Here is a 24,292-nt window from a genome sequence, read left to right on the forward strand (position 1 = left end):
AGCAGTCCTCCCAGGCATCACCAGACACACCATACCCCTAGAGAGGGCCTTGTCTGGACACTGCCCTTGTCCCCACATATGTCTTGGGCTGACCCTTGTTGTTGACCCTGTGGGCTCCAGCACTGAGGAAAGGCTGTAGGACTGCCAGCCCTGGGCCTCCTCCCTCCTTGTGGCCCCCCAGACCCCACAGCCACACATATACATACAGATCTGCTGCCTCCAAACCCCTGCCAGCCCAGTTGTGCCCTTCCTTGTCCCAGCATAGCTGTGACCTTGGAGAACAAACCTTCCACCCTGTCCCACCCCAGGAAACCACTACATCACCCTCTGCTGGATCAGTCTCACAAATACCCGCAAAAGACAGTTCTGCACTGTCCCTCACACCATCACCTTGGAATCCAGAGGGGCTCCCTGAAGGGCCTCTGTTCTCCACAGGTGCTCTGTGCCTGTCAGTGGGTGTGGGACAGGGCTGCCCCACAAGGGCAGAGTCATCTGGCTGTACCTGAATCAGAGGCCACTGCTCCTATAGATGTGCTGGGTTTTGGGGTTGGGTCTTTCTTTGTAGAAGGCAGAAAGCCAAACATGGTCTTCCCAACTTCCCAGGCCACATCAGCTTTGCAGGAGAGACGGTTCCCCAGAGAGGGGTTCCCTGTAAGCTCTGTGCCCTGAGCTGGGGACAGGAGCCCAAATGGATCTTTGAAAACAGCTCTGAGAATCTTTCTGTCTGTGAGGAGACAGGAGAGCCATCCTTGAGGAGAAAACTGTTTCAGGCAGCTACCCTGGCCCCTGTACTAAGCCATGCTCAGGAATATGGTTGGGGCTTGTGCTCTATGCCACAGCTCCTTCTGTCTATTTCTCAGCCCCCTGAGGGTGGGATGGGAGGAGCCTCAGGGGTCAGTTGGCCTAAATTCTGCACCCATGTGGCCAGGGCTATCCAGTCCTTCAACCCCATGGGGCACAGGCAGCCTGCAGGGAGGGTGGGGGCTGCTCCCAGGTGTGTGGTGGCCTGGTCAGGGCAGAGGAAACCCAGTTCTTTGGTATTAAAGCAAAAAAAGCTATCACAAAAGAGCCCCATCTCCTAAACAAAAGTTGAGGGGAGCAAATTCTACCTTCCCAGTAGCTCTGCGGGTCCCAGGGGAATAAAGGCCAAGGTCTGCTCCTCCAAGCAGGGCTGCTTCCCACTCCCCAGTCCTGCTCATAGCTCACACTCTGTAGGTGAGAAGCCATGCTGCCCAACCTTGGCCCTTGCAGTGGCTCTCTGAACAAAGGCCCAGCAGCCAGTCCCTGAGAGCAGGTTGGGGTGGTGGCCCTCTCTGACCTCACCAAGCCAGGCTCACAGCCAGTGGCCTGCCTCCTTTGCAGCCTGAAGACACTGGGCCCCAAGGCTAAAAGGAAGTGAATGAGCTCTCTCTCACTAAAACGGCATCACTTTTAGAAGAGCCTGTAAAGAGTTTAATTTTTTCCTGGGAAGAGACAGAATTTCACCCTGCATTCCGAAAACATCCGCTGAGCTCTGGTGACGGAGTCTTGCCTCCCTGAAGTCGCCGGGTAGCTGGGGGGGGGGGGGGGAGTGACCCTTCATGGCTGTCCCTGTCTAGGCCTCAGTCCAGAGACCTGTGACAGACTGTGGGAGAAGCAATGTCTCCAAGTCTCTCTTGGGGGCACACACAGGTGCCATAACAGTAACCCCCAAGCCATACCAGAGCTCCCACGCCGTCCATTCACAGCCACTCCTTCCCCTCCAACAAAACAGAAAGTAGGAAACAAGGCTGCCTTTTAATTGCAATCAAATATGCCGTCTGAAGTCAGCGAGGGCCCCTGAGCCCGGCCCGGGACCAGAGCAGGCAGTGCTGCCTCACTGTGAGGATGGGTGCAGGGGCAGGGCCGCTGGTTCTTGCCCTCCTCACCACCCATCCCTGAGCCTGGGTAGCCCAAAGCACTGTCTCCTCTGCGGTCAGCCCAGCCTCCAGCCACCCTCAGGAGGGGGAGGCCGGGAAGAGGGGGAGCTGGAGGCAGGGACCCTGTGGCACACGCATGCAGACTTTCCCAGTGTTTGGTTTTGTCTGTTCTCCTCTTTTGCTAAAATGATCAGATGGTCATGTGAAGCCGCTGCCAAGCCAGGGGTGAATGGGATGGCGGCGCCAGCCTTGGCCCTCAGCTCCTTGGGCATCCTGGGCCCATCCTACTTCTGTATCTGGAAGAGGAAGAGCCGCAGGTTGATGTTCTTGGCAGCCAGCAGCTTGTTGCACTCCACAGAGTCGATGATGGGCAGAGGCACATAGTCCGTCTCATTGCTCTCGTTGGTGAAGACAAAGTGGTAGATGACAGGACTGATCCGCACATCATCATACGGGCCCTTGAGCAGCAGGAAGGAGCACTCCAGGGGTGCTGTGACCTTGCTCTTGAGGAGGAGCTGGAAGGAAAGTGTGCGCTTGCAAGACAGGTTGGGGTTGCGCTCTGAGTCATTCACACGAGCCTTCAGGACCCATGTCTGGTTCAGCACTGTGAACCGCGGTGTTTCATAGTACAGGCGTGTGATGAAGTCATCCGTGCGGTATGGTCGGAACTGGACTTCTGTGGAGACAGACAGGGCCAGAAACAGCCAGCCATTAGTGTTGGGCAGAGCTGGGTGGTGGCGCCTTCTCTGACCAGGCTGAGGACAGGCTCAGCCAGGGAGAAAGGCAACTTACCCGGACCTAGTGAGCTCTACTTGTCACAAGGCAAGTCAAATGCAAGTATTGCACATGGAGGCGCACAAGCTTTCAGGGGTCCGGGGATATAAACACCAATTAGCTGTAGAACCCAAGGCTATGGGAGGTCAGGCCATCTCCCAGGTGTGGCTGACCCATGGACCACCCTCCTCACCCTAGCCCTGGTGTCCCAGCAGGGGCGGGGTAAGCAGACACACAGACAGGATGCAGTTCTGAGAACAAGTGTACTTTATTGGTTCGGATACAGAGCTGCCAGAAAAGCCGGCAGGTGAGTAAGTGGCACCCAGTCCTGCCCGAGGGGAGCGCCAGGTCCTCAGGTGTCCAGCTGCAACCAGGCTCTGCCTGGCATCTCTGGGGCTGTCAGTCAGCGGGCAGACCTGCTTTTGCAGTCCTCTTTTGTACCCACAGCCTGTGGCTGGCAAGTCCCTCTGTGGAGGTGTGGGTTCCCAGGCAACCAGTCCTTCCTGCATGGATGGGGCTTCCTACCTGGCCACTGATGTGGCCACATGCCCCTGCCCACCCAGACCCCACAGGGCCTGTTCGATCAGCTGAGGCTGCTCTTAACCAGCGGCTGTGGCTTTCTGCTGCTGTAGCCCCCTGGGCCCTCAGCCTGTGGAGCCTGCTCAGGCCTATACCCAGCCAAGCTCAGTCTAGGCAGCATGGTGTGACTGGCTGCATGGTTGCCCTGGCCACCTGGTGTTGCTGAGCAGTAGAGGGATGGGGTCTCCCTGAGTGGCCCATTGTCTGCAGGTGCTTCTTGCTGTCCTCTGAACCAGGCTCCAGCCTGACTCCTGCTTTCCGAAATGTTCAAAGGTGGTAGCAGTAACCCAGGAGCCACAAGATCCAGTGGGCCTAGGCCCAGTCCAGTCTGCCCATCTGTGGACATCCATTCCTGGTTCTACAGCCTGAGCTGGGTGCCCTCAGTTTGCTCTGGAGTCCTGTCCCTGCACAGCTTCTTACCAGCCTTGGGAGGCCTGTGGTGGCTTCAGTGAAGTCTGCTGACAGGGCCTGACCTGATGGAGGCTCCTCTTGCTCCAGCTCTGAGTGGCAGCCCCGAGTTCCCAGGCTTCCCTAACACACGCCCCACTTCCTGGTTAGACCCCACCTGTCCCAAGGCAGTGGAGCCCCACACAGTGATACCAGCTTGCTAGGATGGTAGGCTAGGGTGGGGAGGACAGGGGCAGGGACTACTGTGAGAGCCATGCAGGTATGCCCTAGGCCCTGTTGGCCCCTCCCTCTGCTCAGTCTCCAACCTGACCTATCTTTTTTTCCCTGAGATGTCCTCCTGGAGGTTGTCCAGAGCCTAGCCATCCGGCGCAGCCTGTGCCCACTGCACAGAGCCTGCTGTCCCCAATACCCAGCTTCTGGTCACCAGCATCATCCCCAGTTCATACCCGTGTGGCATGCAGAGGGCAGTGGGGCACCTCACCTGTGTAGCCAATCTTCTCAAAGCTGAGCAGGCTGAAGATGCTATTGTAGAGTTGCATTTCCTTGCGGTGGCTCTGGTCCATCTCATCTAGGATCTCCATCAACTCATTGCCCGTCTTGGTGGGGTGGGCACATGCAGCTTCATGCACTGTCAGCTCATGGAAAGGGCCATGCCATGGGCAGCCGATGCGCTTATATTTGCACTGGGTCACCCTGGGAGAAGGTGAATACAGAGGTCACATCTATGCCAGAAGCAGGTGGCTGTGACCAGCTATCCCCCAGAGGCAGCTTTTGCTCAGTCAAAAACCTCTTCCAGTAGGACATACTTAATCCTGAGCCCAGCCACAAGGACAGGCTCAGAGAACAGTTGTACCTGCATGCCCACATGTGGTGTGTGTTTGAGAGAGAGAGGAGGAGGAGAAGGAGGAGGGAGGAGGGAGGAGGGAGGAAGGAGGAGGGAAGAGGGAGGAGGGAGACAGTGAAAGAGGGAAGGAGAAGAAGACAGAAATAGAGCGTGGGGGGCGGGGGGGGAGTAAGAGAGCTATAAGTCAGCATGCTTCTTATACCCACTGCTGCGGTGTTTCTTCATAATAGGGAGCCAATGACCACTGTCATGGTCCCACACAACATCATTACAGAGGAGGCCTGGTATTAGGGATCCACTGGATGAGTGGCCCTGTCCACCTACTGGGCCCATGTTGTAGAGCAGAGCTTCTAGAGTTCCTGAGCTGGCCACACTGTCCTGGGCCTTCTGAGGGGCTACCCCATAGCCAAAGAACCCTGAAGGTTAGGGTCATGTCTAGATAGCAAATGGGCACAGAATGCCCTGTCCCATGGGAAACCCCATGCGCCCCCCTACCCTAGGGCCTACAGGTTTGTTATGTTGCATATGGTACCCAAGGCCCAGACAACAAGGACAAACTAGCCTGTCCTGGGAGGGAACTTGCCTGCACCAGGGTGGGCTTCCAGCCTCATCCTGGGCACCACATGTGTGGTGGAGCCCATAGCCTTAGTGGTTACCTGTCCTGGCATTCCTCTTTCTGGTGCCTCTCCAGGATGGAACGAGGAAACTGGCGCAGGCAAAAGCCACATTCTGAGGGCAGCTCGCTCACGGCTTTCTCCACAGCCAGGTTCCGGCAGCAGAGGCTCTTACTGATCTCACAACGACAGTTGGGGCATGTGGCCTGCTCCTCCTTCAGCCGGGCATCTGCTAGTAGGTGGATAAAACAGCCAGCGCACATCAAGTGACCATTAGTACACTGTGAAGAAGGAAAGGGAGATGAAGCTCACAGACCTGCGGGACGCGCGCACACACGTGCCCGCCCTTTCCCGTAGCGTCAGCTTGGTCAGTTGTCCCAACGGACTCCAGCTGGTGAGGAGAGGAGGGAGCATACGCCAGTCCCCAGTTCATGTTGGTGTCTAGAAAATGTAACAGCTGCTCCAAGGGGTGCCAGGACTCAGTCAGCTTGAGTTCTGTGGGGCACCATCAGGTCATGGGGGTTCCGCCTCTTCCCTGAAGCAAGCCTGACTGGTGGAGACTGATTTGGCAAACCCAGGTCTTAGAACCTGGAGTTTTCCTTTGCCCTGTCTTATAAGAACATCTGGTTCTTGGCCTGGCAAGGCAGAGTCCCTCAGCCAGCAGCTGTCTCATTGGGGAGTGGAAGCTGCTCCCCACACACTGCAGCAGGCTCTCTCTCTGTGCCTTCTTGAAAGGCTGCTCATGTGGGGACTAGGGCCCTCAGGGTGACCTAAACCCTGGTTCTTCATGCCAGCCCTTGCTAGTGAGCACAGGTGAAGCCAGCAGCTGCAATTGCCCAGAAAGAGGAGCTACCTGTTGGGGCTATCCATCACCAGAATGGCATAGAGCTGTAGCAGGCAGGAGGCCAGGATGACCCAGGATGGAGGCAGGTAGGAATGGGGGCTGTGAGCGGACATGGTGCTGTGTTGGGTTGGTGTAAACTGGGTCAGCAAGAGCCAGACCGCTCCTGCTGGGGGGTCCTTGCTCATGTGGACAGTGCTGCCACAATCATTCCCATCTTGCATCTCTCACTTGTTCAACATACACCTCTGAGCATCACACGGTGCCATCAAAAGACTTGGGGTAGGAAGACCTCAAGAGGCTCACAGTATGAGAGGGGAGGCCCAGGTGCTGGGGTCTAGCTCAGTGGGAGAGCACTTGTCTAGCCAGTAGAAGCACTGGTTCCATGTCAGCAGCACAGAGGGAGACAAAGAGACACCCATATGCCAAGCTCATCACACTACAGCTTCTAGACAGTGTGCACTGGGGAGAGGGATGTTCATAAGCTGCCACCTGGCTATGCCAGGGATCACACTATACAGGTGGGATCCTTAGTGAGTCCTTGCTATCTTTCTATTGCTTCAGCAGGACCTCTCAGGCCAGGCCTGATGGAACCTACATGCTGAGGACTGATGGCAACAGAGTACTGCCACAGAAACCACATCTAAAAAAACACCACACATCATCTGCATTCAAGTCTCATGCTCTAAGTTAGGTTAGAAATTAAAACACACTACAGCGAGTGAGGAGTGACTGGCTGGATACAGCCTGGATGAGAGGACCTAGCAGGGGCCAGGCAGCAGCAGGTCCAGACATAGAAGCTGGCTGAGGAGGGGGTTAAGGCAAGTCCTGTGGGAAAACCAGGCTGCTTTGTATAGCCCCAGGAGTCAGTGGGGTGTGGAATGTGGGTAGCACAAGGGCTCAGGTCACAGGGCCTCTCTTTGCCCCCACCTGCTTGGACTCTCTGGTCCAAGGGCTGCTGATACTGCCAGGGAGGGCAGGACATAGCACAGTATCAGATGGCCACATATTCCTCAAGTTGCCTCCTCGGAGGGGAGCCAGCCATGTAGCACCATGCGGCATCCCTCAAGAGGGAAGCCCATAAGGAACTGGCACGAGTCCCCTGCTTTGAGGCTACCTAGGCCTTGGATGAAGCTCTGGGCCCAGCTAAGAGCTGCCTCCAGGGTCCACCAGCCTGAGGAGAGGGCAACAGTATTGCTGGCTACAGCCTGGTCTTCCCAGCACTTCTAAGCAGGGCTGGGGCCACTTGCCCCCATCCTGGCCCACTGGGCCTCTCCTTAAGCACCCCAGCGATCCTGGGTCCTGCCAGGTGGGTATCAAGGCTGCCAAGCATAGCACCATGACTTCTCAGCACCACACTTGCTACCAACCCCTGGCCACAGACCCCAAAACAAGTAGTTGATTCCTCACTATGGGAGAGGTGGTAATTAATCCTGCCCTCTTTAGTCTCCCTCTGGGCCTCTTGGGGGATCTGTAAGCTCTGGGGTCACTGCCCCTTCACCCCTGACCCCTGACAACTACTCAGCTGAAGATGTTCTATGGCATACTGGACAAGCGACACCCACACACAGCCCCTCACCAGCTAAGGGACATTCTCCAGGTAAACTCCCAGGTCAGACAGTCTGACCACAGTAGGGTGGTCACTATGCCCTAATGTCTTCTGTCAACCTCCTGAACACACATAGGCCTGGCCATAGGGTAGCCACACAGTTTCAGCAGTGGATGGGCCAGACTGCACATGGCCCCTTGATTTGTGCCCAAGCTGGGCCCCACCCAATGACTACACACAATGCTTACTCAACATGGTAGGGTTAGGCACCCAAGAGCCCAGGTACCTCCAGAACGCAGGTCAGGTTGCCCTCCTACAGCAGCCAGGAGGACTTGTACCTGCAATCCAGAACAACACTACAGGGCCTCCCAAGCAGTCCCTCCTAGGGCAGATGCTGGCTTGGAGCCACAGTTCTGGACTCAGACCCCAGACCAAGGTCAACAGCAGCATGACTTTAGCCTCATCAATTTTCTTCTTAGTTTCCTCACATGCACAAGGTGATGATTATAAGGAGGTAAGAGGGTTAAAGTGACTGGTGGCAAGGGTGGGGAGCAGACCACAGCAGGTTCAAAACATACACCACCCTTATGATCATCCACAGCAGAGCCCAGGAAGACCTAGAAATAGCCTGTACACCCCAGGACAGCACCTAGCCCTTCTCTCCACCTTACTGCAGGCAGCTCACATGTGCTCAGCCTGTGTATACCCGGGAGTTCAAATGAGTGGCCCTGTCCCAGCCCAAAGAGAAGCCTGGCCACAAGCAGGTCCTAGAGATGGGGCCCCACGACTTCCAGTTGGTCATGAGTTTTCTGTGGTCAGCTGGCTTTTTAGGACCTCTTTCCACCCTGCACCACATGATCCTTTCAAACCCTGGGGACCCACTCTTTCCAGACCCATGTGAACAGTCTACCCTTCTGCCCAGTGGTCAGAGACCCACAGCCCTTTGCAGAGGTCACAATACCAAAATATAGCTGAGGGATTTCCCCTTGGACACTAACCCTAAAGCACTGCTCAGTCAGTTGGAGGTGCCTCCTTCCTCCCAAGAGCCTCCCAGTGTAGGCAAGGCTTTAACAACCACAGTGGTACTTTGGGATATATCCCACACTCAACCAAGCCTCCTTAACCTCCTTAGCATAGGCCTGAGCAGGACTAGTTCCTTGTCCAAGGGAGAAGGCAGGACTTAAAGCTTCCACTCAGGCTAGATCTGAATTACTGAATCAGATGAAATCTGACCTCCCCTCCTGATGTCAAGATTCAGGTGGGGCTCAGCAACCCACCCCCATCCCACCTAGAAATGCTCTCCGTAGCAAATGCTGCTTAAAAGTAATTTAAAGCTGGGTGCAGTGGCACATGCCTGAAATTCCATCAACTCAGGAGGCTGAGGCAGGAGGATAACAAGTTCAAGGCTAGTCTGGGCAACTTAGTAAGACCTTGCCTCAAAACTAAATTAAATTAAATTTTAAAAGGCTGGGAACATGACTCACTGATTGAGCATTTGCCTAGTATGTGCAAAGCCCTAGATTCAATCCCCAATACTACAAATAACAAAATGACTTATATTGATAAACTATCACCACAAAAAGAACAACATAGCCTATAGAAACTACAGAAACCCTCCTTGCTCAGTCCTGGGTTTTGGACACCTAAGCAGACTTATTTCCAAAATTCTTTCCTGTCTCAAGGAAAAAATATCAGTGATATCTGAGCTCATGGGCCATATGAATGATGAAACCTGAGTTGCTACATGTTCTCAGGGGGTGAGGGACTGTGGGAAGAGATGGAGCAGTACCTGTTTTCTGGGCCTTTCATCGATAGGACTGTCAATCAGGTAAAAGTCCCCAGAGCTGAGACTTGGCATGGAGGCAGAAGGTCTTGGAGTGGGATGGCAGCAGAACATACCAACCTCCTTCAGGGCTGAGAGGGATTCAGGCACTAGGAAGGGATGGGCACCTTTGTGGCAGGGAGTGGGGAATGTCTTGACATGGGGCACTGCCTCAGACAAGCCAAAAGAAGAGCAGATGTGAGGGGTGACATGGAGAGCAGCTCAAGGTTTGCTACAGTAACAATGGGGCATGCCAGAAGGCCATGGTCACACCAGATGGAGGCTGGACCACATCCCATGATAAAAGACCATCACCTACTGACTCCTGTACCTCAAAGTTCATGAGGAGTAGAAATGACAAGTGGTGTCTTCCTCCAGATGTCAAGACTCAGGCTTTGGGCCTCACAGACATTCAGACAAAGGGCTGGGACTGGGTCCGCCTTAGGGAGAACCAAGTTGAGCCTTATATAAAGGGTTGTGCCAGGAGAGCTGGGATAGGGAGGTCAGGAATGAGGCTGTGGTTGTAATATCCTGGGTACCACCAAGGCTGGGTCTTCCTTGGTGAAGGTATTTCATAGGCAGAGGTGCTAACAGGTCATACTGCCCTTGAGGCCCAGGACTGTATCCAGAGCAGGGTGTCAGTATAAGCTTCCTGTCCTGCCCCTAAGCTCTTGAATGGGTGTTCCTGCTACCCCTCCAACCCTCCTGCCATACTCTTGCCTGCCCTGATGCCTGCCTGGGACTTTGGAAGGGCCTTGCCCAGGATTCAGGAAGGTGGCTGCACACCTCGCCAGGCCAGTTGCCCAGGACACACCTAACACCCACACAGAACATCAAAGCATGCATCGGCCATCCCTGCAGTGGCCCTTAACCTGACATGACATAGGCCACAGCAGTGAGAACCATTTGCCTGAGGGCCTTAACAAACTGCCCAACCTGAGACATGTTGGTGTATGTGTCTGGCCCATGGGGAAGCTGGCCCTGTGGGTCCAAGGACTCAGTTTTGAACCAGGTAGATGAACACATGCATGAGGCTCATGGCTGTTTCTGCCAATACCCAAAGCTTCCTTAGCACCACAAATGGTGCCTGGCTGCCAGGTAGTATATTCTAAAGTTGCCACGTAACCAGCCAACCACATAACCCAGAGTGAGATACAACACACAGGGCTCAGCATGGCCACCGCCGCCTCTCCTCCTGTCAGAGCAGAGTGCCTGAGCCAGCCCTCAGGACACTAGGCATGGCAGAGGCCCATTCCCAGCCATGAATTCTGCTGGGATCAGGCAAAATGTTGCCAGCAGGACCCAAGCATGATAGTGCACACCTGTAATTCTAGTAACTTGGAAGTCTGAGGCAGGAGGATCACACGTTCAAGACCAGCCTTGATAACTCAGTGAGAACCTGTTTCAAAAATTAAAAACAAAACAAAACAAAACAAAAAACAAATTCTTTTTTTTTGTAAAGGGCCGAGGCTGTAACTCAGTAGTAAAGTGCCCTCAGGTCCAATCCCCAGCAGCAGGGGGGAAAATGTTGCCTGAGGAGCAGAGAGCAAGAAGGCAAAGACTGGTTCACGATAGACAGCCAATCAATGTGGGTCATCAATGAAGGCTAGCAAAAGATGAAGGGGCCAAGACAAGATAGTGGTCAGCAGTAGGCCCTGACTAGGGGCATGCCCACTCCATCTGTGCCTAGAACCTTTGGAAAGACCAGGCAAGAGCGTGGTCTGTCCTGACCCACAATGACTTGGTAAGGGATAGCAATAATTAGCCTCCAGAGTCACTGTACATGGCAGGGAACCACTATGGGAAGTGTCCCCAGTGGCATTCAGAGGCAATAGGAAAGCTTCCTTCTTTCCCCTGGCCCCCTCCCCATTTCACACAGCAAGTCCATAAGCAGCCAAAGTTCCATCACAGGGCCCAAAGGCTCTTCTACAGCTATATATTCTAGCTCCTTCTCCCAGCTTCTAGAGATGAGAGAGAAACTCTTGCTCTGAGTGTCACCTGGGAAGAATGAAGGTGGGATAGAGGCTTGTGGCAGAGCCCACAACTTAGTGTCAGTAACCCTGGCTCCCCATGCTCAGCTTGTCTGCTCTCAGGGAAGCCACGGGGCAGCCTCAACCTGGCAGGGCACTAGTCAGGGCAACCCTGGACTTCATGCTGTTACATCTGCTCAGCTGCCCTGCCTCTAGCTGCCCAGGTCAGAGCTTACGCTGAACAGAGTGCAGGCTAGTTTGAACCAGCCAGGCTCAGAGGCCTGGTCACCAGCTTGTCTGGCCACAAGCAGAGCTGTGTGCCCTAGAAGCCAGTACTGGGTGGCCTGTGATCATGCCAAGTCTAGCTCCAGACCATTCACAGGAAGGGAGACAAGGATACCCCTGACTTCCCTGGGATCTCCCCACTACTGATTTGGCTCTCACTCAAGGCCAAGGAGAGGAAAAGCTCTTCCAGCAGAGGGGACCATGAGGCTGTAGGCAAGGAAAAATGGGCTAGGGATTAAAGGGGTCCAGATGGTCCCCAAGGAGAGGGGTAAATGCTGGTGCTGGGACCAGCACTGTGGAAGATTCTCCCCCAGCTGACCCTGGCCTGACACGCATGAAGGTGATTGTCCCATCCAGGACACCGGGGTCCTCCCAAGCAACCTCTGGTCAGAGCAGAAAGGACTGAGAGACCCAGAAGCTAGGGAAATAGCAACCCAAACTAGCCCTATCCTGCTTCCTACATATGTGGCCCCCTCACACAGGACCCAGTCTAAACAGTAGCAAGGACCCACCAGCCATTTCCAGCTTCTGTAAGTACAAAATAATTGACAGGGAACCCATGTTGTTTCTCAAAGGGGCTGGGGCCAAGGTGGGACAATCAGGAGAAGGCAGACTGATACTGCCCACTGACTCTGGGCCTAAACCAGAAGTCTGCTCTGTAACCAGGAGGGGACATTCTGGATCTACCTGGACCAGGTACCCATCAAGCAGCCCTGAGGTGGCAAGGATCCTGAGTCCAGCCACTGCACTGGATCTTCCTCAGATGGTGAATGGGAGACCAAGGAAACCAGGCCTGGAATGGATGAGGGGGGCTGGGGTGGGAAACTCCGGCTTGATCTGGAGAAAGTACCCTGACTGCCAGTCTTGTAGCTGGCTTGTTGCAGGGGTTCCTCCAGACCAGAGCAGGAGGGCTGGGGGAGGGACAAAAGGCAGTCCCCTCCCTTCTTCCTGTTTTTCAGAAAGAATTTGACAGGGCTCTGGAGAACAGAAAAGAAAATATATGCGAGTTCAGAAATGGACGGACACGCTTGGGGGTGTGGCTGCCAGAACAGAGGATCTCCCTCAAGTAAAGGGGCCTGTGTGCCCAGAAAGCCTGGGAGTGAGGAGCAGCGCCAAGAATGGGCAGGGAGCGTAGGCACCTGTCTCTAGCTCTCCTCGGGGTCAGCTAGAGGGGAGCGGAAGGTATCAAGAAGAGAACCTTGAAGGAACCTGGAAGAGGAGAGGCAGGATCTAAACAAGAAAGAGAAAACTGAAACTGACAGAGGGTCGGAACACGGAAAAAGGGGGTTCGGAGCAAGGAGAGGAGAGAGAAAACGAGGAGTTTCGGGACAGGCTCCAGGGTCCCGCGGGCGCACAAGGCGGAGGTGAGGACCGGAGAGGGTCCCAGCTGCCGGCCCCGGGCCTCCGGGCCCGGCTCGAGGAGACGCGGCGCCGGGCAGGGCCGGCGGCCCTACCTGGTACACGGAGGCCTTGGGCAGGTCCAGGCACACGGTGCAGCACAGCACCGAGTAGAGCCGTTCCTCCAGCTTCCCGCTGCCCGCCGCCGCCGCCGCCGCCGCCGCCTCGGCCGCCTCGGCCGCCCGCAGCCGCTTCTTGGGCGGCGCGTCGGGGTCGCCGGCTGCCTCCTGCAGCTGCCGGGCGCCGGCCAGGCCCGCCTCGTCCGGGAGCCCGGGCCCCGCCGCCTCGCCCAGCGCCGCCGCCGCCGCCGGTCCCGCGGCCGCCCCGGGCCCGGCCCCGACCCCCGCCGGCACGGAGCCCGCGGGCCCTGCGGCCGGGCCGCCCCCGCCGGCCTCCTCGGCGCCGGACATTGCGGCCGGCCGGCCCGACGGGCGGGTGCCGGCGCGCTCGCCGGCTGGAAGTTAGGGGCGCCGCGCGCCCCCGCCGGCCTCTTGCCGCCGCCGCGACCCCACAGCCTACTCTCCGCGCCGCCGCCTCAGTGGGCCCGGCCCGCGCGTCGCCCCGCAGCCGCCGCGGCCACCGACCCCGGCGCGTCCGCCATCTTTGTTTTCCCTGCGCGCCCCCCCGCGCCACCGCCCCCTCGTCCTCCCCATCACGTGGGCTCCACGCGGGGCCAATGGGACCGCCGCCTGGAACTAGACGGCACGGCGCCCAGAGCCAATGGGTGCACTTAGCGCGTGAGGCCCGCCTCCGGTAGAAGGTGGGCATGAGGGGCGGGGCCCGGACGACCCAAGGAGGGGCGCGCACCTGAGGTGAGGAATCCCGCCTAGGGGCGAAAGGACGGCCCCTGTACGCGGCGAGTCAGCGGGGTCGGGGGTCTCCCTTCGCCATCGTGTCCCAACACTCGGGGTTGAATGTGGCCTGGCTCTCCCGAGTGGAAGGGCACCAACTTTAAAGAGCCCGGCTGACCACCCGTCGTGTGCGGCATAGGATATGCTTCTGCTGGACACATGGGTACTGCCCGGGGGTGGGGGCACACTTGGGACCTCTAACCCCCTGCTCTGTTCAACCCGGTTTCCTATCCTGGGGTTGGAGGCTGAAGAAGGGTCCACAGAGGAAAGTGAAGGTCTTAGGGAATAGGATTTTGCTCGCACCGACTGGAAGGCAAACAGGTAGTCATTGAGTCAGCCCAGGGAAGGAAGATGCATTTCTGCCAATCACTGCGGTACAGCCAGCCCTCCCTTGCCCTTACTAACCCAGCCATCAGCCCGTGAAGGTCACTGCCCCAGAGGGCCACCTGCCAGGCTGGGCAACAATATCCGGAATCTACTATGTCAAAGGAGAGCAAGGGCTCTGGGGCTATATATTCAAGGCACAGCAGCCCCTCCTGACAAATGTGCCAGAAGGAGGCCAGACTGAATGAGGCCCAGGCCTGTTCCAGCACATCCCCTCCCTTTGTTCAGGGAAAACAGCTGAGGCCCTGGAGGCTTCAGGAAGCTCACCAAAGGCCCCTCAGTCCCTCTCAAGAATTGGCAAATTTCATATTCCTGTAGAATTCCTAAGGTTTATTGGAGATCAAGTCTCTCTGAACCCACAACTATGTCCTTCCCAGAAGGAGGCCCCCAAAATGCCTGGGACCCTGGCCCTTTCATTCTGGTCTAGGCAAGTTCCTACACTGACTGGAGAAGAGACAGCACCTAAGCTCCATTCCTGATAAGTCAACCTGCAGCAAGCCCACTGTAGAAGGAGGGAAAGCCTATTCCTAGGGGAGGAAGCTCCAGGAGCAGGCTGGTGGAAAGGGAGGTGGTAGCCAAGGGAGAAGCTCAGCCTTGCTGTGTGCAACTGTCATTCCCACTGCAGGCGCTGTGTGTGCAGGGCCCGGCAGTAGGCCCAACTGCCTGCAGCCAGGGCCCAGCGACAGACATCCTCCTTCGGCAGCAGCAGCAGCCTCTCCTCCTCCAGTCGGCTCAGGAGGCCTGCTACACCTAGCATCGCACCCCCCCACATCCCATAAGTGTTGGCTGTGAAAATAGCCACAATGAGGATGGTCACTGCGACCACCAGCAGTACTGCCTGACCAGCCACAGAGCAGCCTTCAGGGCCAAGGTGATCACCAGCCACTGCCAGCACCATGCCTCCGCCCAGGAGTAGGTTAGCAGAGGAGCGGTCCCCGTTCACCCAGTGGAAGTCGAAAGCCAGAAGGGGCAGGCCGATGACTGTGGTCACCCAGGCTCCAGCGAGACAATCTTCATGTGTGCCCAGCCCTGGAACCAGCATGGAGGCAGCAGCCAAAGCCTGGAGCAGGAAACCAGCAGCAGCCCCTCGACTTGACTGTTAGTGAAGGAAACAAGAGGGTAGGTGACCCCTTTAAACAGGAAAAGGTTTGGGCTTCTCATAGAGACCTGGTCCCACCTTCGCCTCCCATCACCCTCTCTCTGGTGCAGCAAACTAGGATTTTAGCGTGTGGGAGTGGGGTTACTTACCTGCGCAGAACTCACCGCTCCATGAAGAGACACCATTCCCAGCACCAAGTGGGACAGGACTGTGCTCCACTCACTCCCGGGCTTGGGGGCCATGGCACTTGGGCAGTAATGAGTTTGAGGAGACAGGAAAGAGAGTTTTACCTTGGAGTGGAGGAACAGAAGTCAGGGACCTGGAGCCCTAACGGCAGCTCTGCGGGAACCCCAGGTTCCAGGGTCCCATGACTAGATGATAGAATAGGTACAGTTCTAAATTTGCCAGAGTCCCAAGGCCACTGGAAACACCTGTGCTAAAAGACTAATTAGACTGGAAAAAGCGGAAACAAAACTCGGGAGCTGGGCAGGGCGAGCGTGAGCTCAAGTAGGTGCAGGACGCGGGGGAGACCGAGCGGCGGGGCACGCAGGCCCTTGTGGCGGCCTGGGCCTGTCCCAGCGCTCACGGAAGCGCCGTCCTCGACACCCGGCCCGGAAGAATCCACGGCGCAGACCTGTGGGCCGCCAGCCGTTCGCAGTTCCCGACGGCGGCGAGCCAGAGGCCCTGGCAGGTCCACAGCGGTCGGCCCCGCTGCCTTGGGTGGCCTCCGGAGGCCCAGGCGAGCGGGGCCGAGCGCGGCCGAGCGCCGCCACCAACGAGAGGAGTCGAGGCTAGAGAGGCCGGGGCGGGGCCTGAGGGGGACGGTCGAAGGCTCCAGGAGGACTCGAAGGCGTGAGGTCGGCACCAGGTTTAGGAGCTCGGCCTGGGCTAGTTTGTGGGCGTTGGCATTTGGAAGGAGCTCGCCTAGCGGAGGGATCTAGGCGGGGCTTTGGGGGTAGGGCGGGGCTGCAAACGGAGCCTGGGCTTCGAGGGGCGGGGCTTCGAGAGAGGGCGGGCTGCAAGGGGTGGGGAGGTGGCACACCTGGACGCGGAGTGCTTAGTAACAAACGAGTGGTAGGGGTCTCCGCGGAGGACGGGAGGGACTCCAAAAAGAGGTGAGGCTGCCGTGGGCGTTCTCAATACTGACCGTCAGCGAATTAAGAACTGGGCGGCGAGCGGCGGAGCCGTGAGCGGACGGACCTTGCGAGGTGCGGTAGCAGGAACGCCTGTTTCAGAGAACCCCCGACCACACGCCCGCCCCTCAGCCGGAGCGTTCCGCGCGCGGGATCTGGGCCGTGGGGGCGGCCGCCGCGAGCATGCGCATGGGCATTGCGGCGGGCGAGTACGGAGTCCGGGCGCGGGGACACGGGACGCGGGGCGGCGCGTAGCGGGGTCCTCTGCCGCCCCGCGCGCCCATGTACGCCTTCTACTCGCTTCTCATCTACATTTTCTACAGCCTTTTCCGCAGGGATGGAGGTGCTACGGCGACCGCCGACCCTGGGGATCCCGCCCAGGTGAGCAGTGTGGGCCTGCAGCGCCGGTCGCCCCCCACCAGGAGATGGGGTAGTGGTAGGCCTGCCCAGCTTATATCCTCAGGACGCTGGCCCTGAGGGACGCGGCGGTGCAGAGGACCCTTCTCTTGGTCCGGGCATTGGGAGCTTAGATCTCGGCCCCAACCATTCTGGCCCAGTTCCGGGAGGGAAGGAGCCCCACAGGCTGCCTGCCTCCTCCTCAGGGATGCCCCCTGCTCCCTTCCTAGAGAGTCCACTGCAAGCCCAGGGGTCGTCGTCGCCCCGACCAGCTTTCGCCAGAACTGTGGACCGAGCTGACAGGCCTGGCCGGTAAGTGCAGGCCGGAACGCCTCGGGGTCCTGGAGGGATCCTCGCGGTCTGACAGAGGGAGGGATGCCGTGACCTCATTGGGAGGGAAAAGAGGCCCAGTCTCCAACGATGACTTGAAATGCCTCCTCCTCCTACTACCTGGCCTAGCGGGCAGCTCCGAGTCTGAGGATGGGCCTGAAGGGGGAGCAGAGGACCGCCCAGCCGAGGTGTCCCTGGAAGAGGCGCTTATGCGCCTTGCTGAGTTCCTCTCGGTCCACTTGGGGGCAGAAGAGAGCTGCGGGAATCCTCCTGAGTTGGGCAAGGTGAGCAGGGCAGAGGAGCTCTCCAGCAATCACTTCTCTTTCTTTAGCCCTTGTGACTCCCACAGTCCTGCTCCATTCCATCTCTGCTCTTACTCTGCTTTCCTTGGTCCAGGGGACTGAATCTAGGACTCTCCACGGATTAGCTACATCCCTGCTTTTTGTTTGTTTGTTTGTTTTGAGACAGGGTCTTGCTAAACTGCTGAGGTGAGTTTCAAACTTGCCATTCTGCCTCAGCCTACCCAGTATCTTGGATTACAGATGTGGGCCACCATTCCAGGTTTCTTGCTCTGATTCTTATCTCCTCACAGCCTGGGGAGGTTCCTCCACTGTTGACAGTGACCAGTCAGCTCTTGGCTCTTCTGGCATGGATTCGGAGCCCCAGGGGGAGGCAGGTCCTGCTCCAGGGGACTCATCCAGCCTCCAACGTGCAACCCCCAACTCCAGATGGTTTGTAAAGGGTATCTTCTGTAGAGGAAGGGAATCCCATTAGAATCTAGGTGGCGTGCAATCTGGGATCCCTAGCCCAGCTTTGCTCCCCAGAATTCAGGCCACCTCAGTACTAACTGAGCTCGCCCCTCTCCAGGAGCTCTTTCTCAAGAAGACAGCCCTTACCAGCCTACCCCCATCCAAGGGGAGGTGCCAAGGGGTGAGGCCCAGGGGCAACAGTTGCCTCAATTGGAGGAGGAGCAGAGAGCTTGGCAGAGGCTGGAACAGCTCATCCTTGGACAGGTGAGGGGCCCAGAAGCAGCAGGGAATGGAGGGGGTGAGACACAAAAAAGGAGTTTCATCCCACTCTTCTGCAGCTGGAAGAACTGAGGCAACAGCTGGAGCAACAGGAGGAGGAGCTGGGCAGACTGCGCCTGGGAGTGGTGAGGCTGTTGGAGCAGGGGCTGGGAGAGGACAAGAGGTTGCAGGACTTTCATATGGTTCCTAAGTGCAACTATCTCTGCCAGGGGGCAACAGACTCAGAGAAAAGGATTCAGCATCTCACACTGGAGAATGAGGCCCTGAAACAGAGCCTGAGCCTCACTCGGGACCTCCTGCTGCATTGGGGCCCAGGCCCCCCCACCAGAGCCCCACAGGTATCCTGCTTCTTTGTTGCTCCTCTTTGTATACACCTGGCATCAGCAACAGTGCCCAAGCCTCCTTAGGTCTTTGAGTTTGCTGAAGCAGTGGGCTTTATCAGGGGGTCATCTCTAACAGGCAGGTCCTGGGGTGGTCTATGCAGAGCAAGCCCATCAGGGAGGCTGATGCACCTGGGAGAACCCCCACTTCATAATTCTCTGAGTGACCAGTTCTAGGAAAGTAGAGGGACTAGGGAAAGGAGTTCTGCCTGGAGTTGGGAGGCATGGGTTTGTCTGTGCCTGCCACTCTTGACTTGTTTTTCCATCTGTGAAATGGATCATGGAATGCCCCTCCCTGAGTTCACACCTGACTTGATGGCCTACCTGGCTCCCAATTCCTGCAGGAGGAGGCAGAGGCACTGTTGGAGCTCCAGGGCCGGCTTCAGGAGGCCCAGGACACCACAGAAGCCTTACGAGTCCAGGTGGGCTCGGGGCCCAGGGACAAGGAGGGCTGGGACACTGGGAAGGGGGCGTCTGGGACAGGGCCTGGTAAGTGCCTGTTTCCTTAGTGACAGGGGTGGGGTTCGGTGGGGCAGCTGGGGGTGCAGGAGGTGCAGCTGCAGGGCCTTCGAGGGGCCCTTCAGCAGCTTCAGCAGGAGACGGAGCAGAACTGCAGACGGGAACTACAACAGGTGCATGGGCAACTGGCAGGTAAGGTTTGGGAACATGTGGCTCATGGAAGGCCCTGGGTTCTGGGCTTTCCCTCTCAACTATTTTCCCACTTCAGGACTTCGGACCCGGATGGCCAGCCTGCGCCAGGGCTGTGGTGACCTCAGAGGACTGGTCAGCACCTTTACCCAGAGCTGTCAGGGTTCGCTGAGTGAGGCCCAGGGCCAGGTCAGGAACCCTCTTCTCTTCACACCATCTGTCTGGGTAGCCTGTTCACTGTTCTTCCAGGGGAGTTCCTATTATTTCTAGAGCTTCCTGGCTCTAAGGAATGCTCATATTTGGGGGTCAGTTGTAGGCTCTTAGACTAGAAGACCTTATTTGTTTTTTTTTTTTTTAAAGAGAGAGTGAGAGAGGGAGAGAGAGAAAGAGAGAGAGAGAATTTTTTTAATATTTATTTTTTAGTTCTCGGCGGACACAACATCTTTGTTTGTATGTGGTGCTGAGAATGGAACCCGGGCCGCATGTGTGCCAGGCGAGCGCGCTACCGCTTGAGCCATATCCCCAGCCCCTTATTTGTGACTTATGATCTCATGTCTATCCTGTGCAAACTGACAGTTGCTGAGAAGCCTAGAAGGATAGATATGATGTCTTTGTCAGGTCAACCAAAGGATGTCCCCAGGTACCAGAGCCACTGAAAGTTGTGAATCACTACAGCTGGGGGCTACAAGGGCTCTTTATTGCTCCCAGCATTCCACCCTGCTTGGAGACTCTGGGACACCTGTCTTTGTCATCCTCAAATCCATGTTCCCTCAGGTATCCTGGGCCCTGGGGGCATTGTCAGCTGGAGGGGCTGGGACTCATCTCCCTGAGGGGCAACAGGGGCCCCCAACTGGATGCCCAGGGCGGCTGCTGGAGCTTAAGGGTATGGCAAACTTGGGGAGCAGAGCGGCAGGGAGGGCAGGCTGGAGAGAGTGGAAGCTTTTTACGCCTCAGTGGTGAAAAGGCAATCTGCTGACCTGATCCCCACTGCAGGGAATATTCGGGTGCTATGTCGGCTGAGGCCAGGTACACCCTGCAGCCTGGTGAGTGTGGAGGCTGGACCAGGGGGCACAGTCACCACCTGCTATCGAGGGCGCCAGCGTCGTTTCCACCTGGACTGGGTCTTCTCTCCAGATGCCAGCCAGGAGGAGGTGACAGCCACCCTTGCACCTATTCTGACCCTTCCTCAGAGTCTCCCAGAGTCCAGAAAAAGCTCCTTTCCCCTTCCAGTCTGTCCACCTATAGAAGGGAGGGTGAATCAGTTTTAGCCTAAAAGGGAAGGGAGCAGCTGGAGGGTTGGGGAGTGGCAGCCCAGCTGGACACTAAGGAAAATGAACCTATCTGAGGTTTACAGTTACTGCTCATGTAGAACTGGCCACAGAGTACAGCTGGGTGCCACAGGTAGGAACAGTGCCATGACCCACAAGTGATGCCTCCTCTAAGGCTTCCATGAGAGATCACTGCTCCTCCCTGGGGTCCAGGCTCTTCCCAGCTGGGATTGCATTAGCCCTCCTAGCTTTGTGGCCCTAATGCAGGTTGGGGGCCATGGGTGAGCAGGCCAGTGTCCAGCCCCAGCACTCCCCGACTCCCTTGCTCAGATCCCATTTTTTCTCCTCTTTTTTTTTTTTTTTTCTGCCAGACACCAGTAGAAAAGCAGAGCTCAAGTCCCAGCCTGCCATCACTTTTCTAATACACAGTTTCCATCTACATATAAACTTTGCTCCTGGAGCTTCTATAACTGAAATGGAGGCTCAGAGCTGGGAGAGGGTTAGGTAAGGGACAGGGCTGGCAGTGATGCACACCCAGGTTGCCTGCTGGCCCGACAGGGTCATTGCACTGTGATCAAGAACCTCACCTGTGTCTCTTATTTCTGCACCACCACCTGCCGTGCCTCCTTTGTCCAATCGTGGACTCTTATCCCCCATACTGGCAATTTTAGATTATGGCTTCATGGCCATTAGCCAAGACTTTAAGCAGAGGTGACAGCCACCCAGTTACCAGCAACCTTCTACAGTGAAAGTTGGTTATGTCATTGCTCAAAAGGCCACTCTTTGTTGGTCATGGTGGTGCACATCTGTAATACCAGCTACTCAGGAGGGTGAGGCAGGAGGATTTTCAAGTTTAAGGTCAACTTGGACAACTTAGTGAGACCTTATCTCAGAATGAAAAATAATAAGAGCTGAGATGTAGCTCAGCTCTCTGGTAGAGAAACCCTGGGTTCAATCCCCAATACTACAAAAACAAAGCAAAAAATGAAAAAAATGAAAGCAACTATTATGTCTACCCATCTGCCCCTCAGTCACCTCTTTGCTCCCCTCAGGGCCAAGGTTCCAGTAGTCCTGGCTGGCTACTACCCTCCATACCCCCAGAGCCTTTTCTGGTCTCATCCTTCTCATCCTTTGTGTGCCAAGTGCTGCTCTGGACCGCCTGGACACTGCCCACTAAGCCTCAAGACAGGTGCCATAGAGAGGAACAACACAGAAGAGCCACAAAGAATGAGTAATTTGCTTCCAGTCACATCTAGGATTGGGACCAGGCAGTCAAGCTCCAGCACCTGGACCCTTGACCACTGCTCCCCAGGACCACCTAAATGGTCATCAGGACTCCACATTATTTGCACAGGCTGTTCCCTTTTTGTCACGTCTCTTTCCTTCTTTGCCTCACCCATTATTGCAAATACCACCTTTTCTAGGGAGGCAGAGTTATCTTCTGGGCAGCCCCCTGTGCTCCCCTGGAGGCGTCTCCCTAGCGAATTGTGTTCTATACAAACTTTTTTCACTGTGCTTTCCACCTTTCAAGGTCCTAAACAGAGACCTTGGAAAGGGCTCAAGACACTTTCCACCTCTCTTTCATTCAGGTCTTTGGAGAGCTGGAACCAGCTGTGCTGTCCTGCCTCCAAGGATACAGTGTCTGCATCTTCACCTATGGCCAGACTGGGACTGGAAAGACATATAGCATGGAGGTGGGGTGAAGCTCACACCTGGGGGCGGGGGGAGGCCTCAGAGGCTTGAATGTGAGCCCAATGGGGTATTCCACACCACCTTCAGGGCCCACCTGAGGACCCAGGCATAGCTCCCAGGGCGCTGCAGTCACTGTTCAGGGAAATGGGGACTGGAGGGCAGCACCGTGTGACCCTCAGCATGGTGGAGATCTACAATGAGGCAGTCAGGTCAGGGCTGTGCTGAAGGGGTGGTTGGCTACTATTTGCCCTGGCCCAAGACTCCTGCTACCCTTAGAATCCTGGAACCAAACTCTCCTGGTCTCCCCAGGGACCTCCTGGCCCCAGGACCTCCAGAGCGCCTAGCTGTGAGGCAGGGCCCAGCAGGACAGGGGGGAATCCAAGTAGCTGGCCTCACCCACTGGGACGTGCCCAACCTGGAGACTTTGCACCAGGTAAAGATGCCCTCTAAGGCCCTTCCTTTTGCTCCCATCTGGGATTGGGGACTGTGTACCAGCCGCGCCTCATCGCTCCTAACAGATGTTGAGCTTGGGGAGAAGTAACCGGGCCACTGCTGCCACTTCCATGAACCCACGCAGCTCCCGATCCCATGCTCTCGTTACACTGACGCTGTGTGCAGCTTCTCCACCGAGCGCCCCAGGCACTGCAGGTAGCAAACACTGCAATGCCTGAGCTTTTGCAGGGTTTCCAGTGTGCCTGAAGCCTGGCCTCCCTTCATTTCCGGCTCCCTCACCTTTGCAGGCATGCTGCACCTGGTGGACCTGGCGGGATCTGAGCGTGCTTGGAAGGCGGGGGCTACTGGCACGCAGCGAGGAGATCCCAACAGTGCCCAGCGTCTGCGGGAGGCCCAGACTATCAATCGCTCGCTGCTGGCGCTGGGAGGCGTGATGGCTGCGTTGCGTGCCCGCCGGTCCCACGTGCCCTTCCGCGACTCACAGCTCACACGTCTGTTGCAGCCTGCGCTTGGTCCGGGTACCACTGCTGTGCTGCTTCTACAGGTGTGCGCCCCGGCAGCAGCGGGTGGGGTGCAGGAGGGTCATTTGTGTGTGAAGCACCGCTGGCTGGCCCACAAGCACTTTTCCTCCTCAGATCTCTACGCGGCCAGAGGATCTCGGGGAGACCGTCTGCTCGCTCAAGTTTGCGGAGCGAGTGGGTCAGGTGGAGCTGGGACCAGCCCGGCGCCGCAAGGCACCACGATCCGAGACCCCCTCCTCCCTCAGTACCGACACCCCACTTACTGGGACCCCCTGCACTCCTATGAGGTCTCCTGTCAGCCCTCCAAGCCCCAGCCCCGACAGCGACTCATGCTCTGCCCTAGGGCCCTCAGGGGACCTTCCCCCCTAGTCTTGGGTGGAGGCCTTGCACAAGAGACCTGGGGGTGTAACTCTGCTGGCAGAGGCAGCAGTATAGTTACTATATCGGGTCTCCCAAGACAATCTTCTTGACTTCTGGGGGCCTACTTCTCTCCAAACTTCCAGAGTTGCTCCCCACAACCCCAGCCAGAGAAGAGCCTGGAGAATTGATTTTGCCCCACCCCACTGGGTCAGAGGCCCTCAGCTCCCTCCTTATCACCATTTGCTGTTATCACAGCACACAGCAGGGGATCCCAGAGCCACAGGAACCAGACATGACTCTGGCCAAGGAGTTTCCCAAGTCACCACCTCTGCTCCAAAAATAAGACTAGGCATTAAAATGCTGTAAATTCTTTTAATGTTACACCACTACCACCACTTCAAGTCTATGTAGGGTCCAGTCTTTATTCCCTAACCCTTTCCCCAAAAGGTGCTACCTCCCAGACAGTTTTGAGGGATGGCAGGACTTCAGGCTGGACCCACCATTAGGCGCTCCCTCCCCCAGCCTGGAGCCAGGAGGGAGGTGACAGATGGTGATGGATGAATAGATAGATGGGCTAGGCCTGAAGATAGAATCATGATTTGCTACTCCAGGTTGAGTCCTGCTCCTTTAGCATTGCCCCTGGGTGTAGGGGGAGGCAGAGAGGCAAGACTGACCAAGCCTAGGTTGGTGCCCAGCTGAGTGGCAGCTTTTTCTGGAGCAGCCCAATAAACATTGTGGACTCTCATTAAGCAAGGCTGGAGCCTGGT

General features: G+C 56.8%; 2 protein-coding genes and 1 long non-coding RNA gene across 9 annotated transcripts; 2 read left to right on the forward strand and 1 right to left on the reverse strand.

The window, feature by feature from the left end:
• Positions 1-1,757: 1,757 nt before the first annotated feature.
• On the reverse strand, positions 1,758-16,139 carry LOC308633412 (zinc finger TRAF-type-containing protein 1). 2 transcript variants are annotated; one of them, XM_081266220.1, is made up of 5 exons: positions 15,466-16,139; positions 15,161-15,313; positions 5,160-5,398; positions 4,141-4,352; positions 1,758-2,574 (listed from the first exon to the last, which is right to left on the reverse strand). In XM_081266220.1, the coding sequence occupies exons 1-5, from the start codon at positions 15,556-15,558 to the stop codon at positions 2,183-2,185; spliced, it is 1,089 nt and encodes a 362-aa protein (XP_081122346.1). In that variant the 5' UTR covers positions 15,559-16,139; the 3' UTR covers positions 1,758-2,182. The 2 variants fall into 2 exon arrangements, with proteins under 2 accessions (XP_081122346.1, XP_081122345.1); XM_081266219.1 differs by lacking the exons at positions 15,161-15,313; positions 15,466-16,139 and adding an exon at positions 13,039-13,566.
• On the forward strand, positions 13,675-15,034 carry LOC308633413. Its single transcript, XR_014018778.1, has 2 exons — positions 13,675-13,794; positions 14,843-15,034. It is a non-coding gene; the product is annotated as an uncharacterized lncRNA (long non-coding RNA).
• On the forward strand, positions 15,196-24,270 carry KIFC2 (kinesin family member C2). Of its 6 annotated transcripts, none has more exons than XM_081266214.1 (19): positions 15,196-15,336; positions 16,773-16,830; positions 17,076-17,157; positions 17,305-17,459; positions 17,768-17,906; positions 18,043-18,188; positions 18,263-18,328; positions 18,413-18,541; positions 18,928-19,005; positions 19,120-19,234; positions 19,311-19,420; positions 20,006-20,114; positions 20,225-20,382; positions 22,089-22,193; positions 22,279-22,400; positions 22,501-22,624; positions 22,710-22,839; positions 22,932-23,188; positions 23,280-24,270. In XM_081266214.1, exons 4-19 carry the CDS (start codon positions 17,385-17,387, stop codon positions 23,532-23,534), a joined length of 2,118 nt encoding a protein of 705 aa, XP_081122340.1. In that variant the 5' UTR covers positions 15,196-15,336; positions 16,773-16,830; positions 17,076-17,157; positions 17,305-17,384; the 3' UTR covers positions 23,535-24,270. The 6 variants fall into 6 exon arrangements, with proteins under 6 accessions (XP_081122340.1, XP_081122341.1, XP_081122338.1 ...); XM_081266215.1 differs by lacking the exon at positions 15,196-15,336 and adding an exon at positions 16,294-16,524; XM_081266212.1 differs by lacking the exon at positions 15,196-15,336 and having other exon boundaries at positions 16,717-16,830.
• The last annotated feature ends 22 nt before the right edge of the window (positions 24,271-24,292 follow it).

Source organism: Spermophilus citellus, assembly GCF_964194105.1.
Source record: "Spermophilus citellus genome assembly, chromosome: 14".
Lineage (NCBI taxonomy): Eukaryota > Metazoa > Chordata > Mammalia > Rodentia > Sciuridae > Spermophilus > Spermophilus citellus.

Coding starts and splice junctions, on each gene's coding strand:
- LOC308633412 (XM_081266219.1), bottom strand. CDS start 13,392: ATGTCCGGCGCCGAGGAGGCCGGCGGGGGCGGCCCGGCCGCAGGGCCC. Junction 5,399..13,038: donor CCAAGGCCTCCGTGTACCAG/GTAGGGCCGCCG, acceptor CCTTCTTCACAG/TGTACTAATGGTCACTTGAT. Junction 4,353..5,159: donor AAAGAGGAATGCCAGGACAG/GTAACCACTAAG, acceptor ACCTTCTCCCAG/GGTGACCCAGTGCAAATATA.
- KIFC2 (XM_081266212.1), top strand. CDS start 16,732: ATGTACGCCTTCTACTCGCTTCTCATCTACATTTTCTACAGCCTTTTC. Junction 19,235..19,310: donor GGTGCATGGGCAACTGGCAG/GTAAGGTTTGGG, acceptor TTCCCACTTCAG/GACTTCGGACCCGGATGGCC. Junction 19,421..20,005: donor TGAGTGAGGCCCAGGGCCAG/GTCAGGAACCCT, acceptor ATGTTCCCTCAG/GTATCCTGGGCCCTGGGGGC.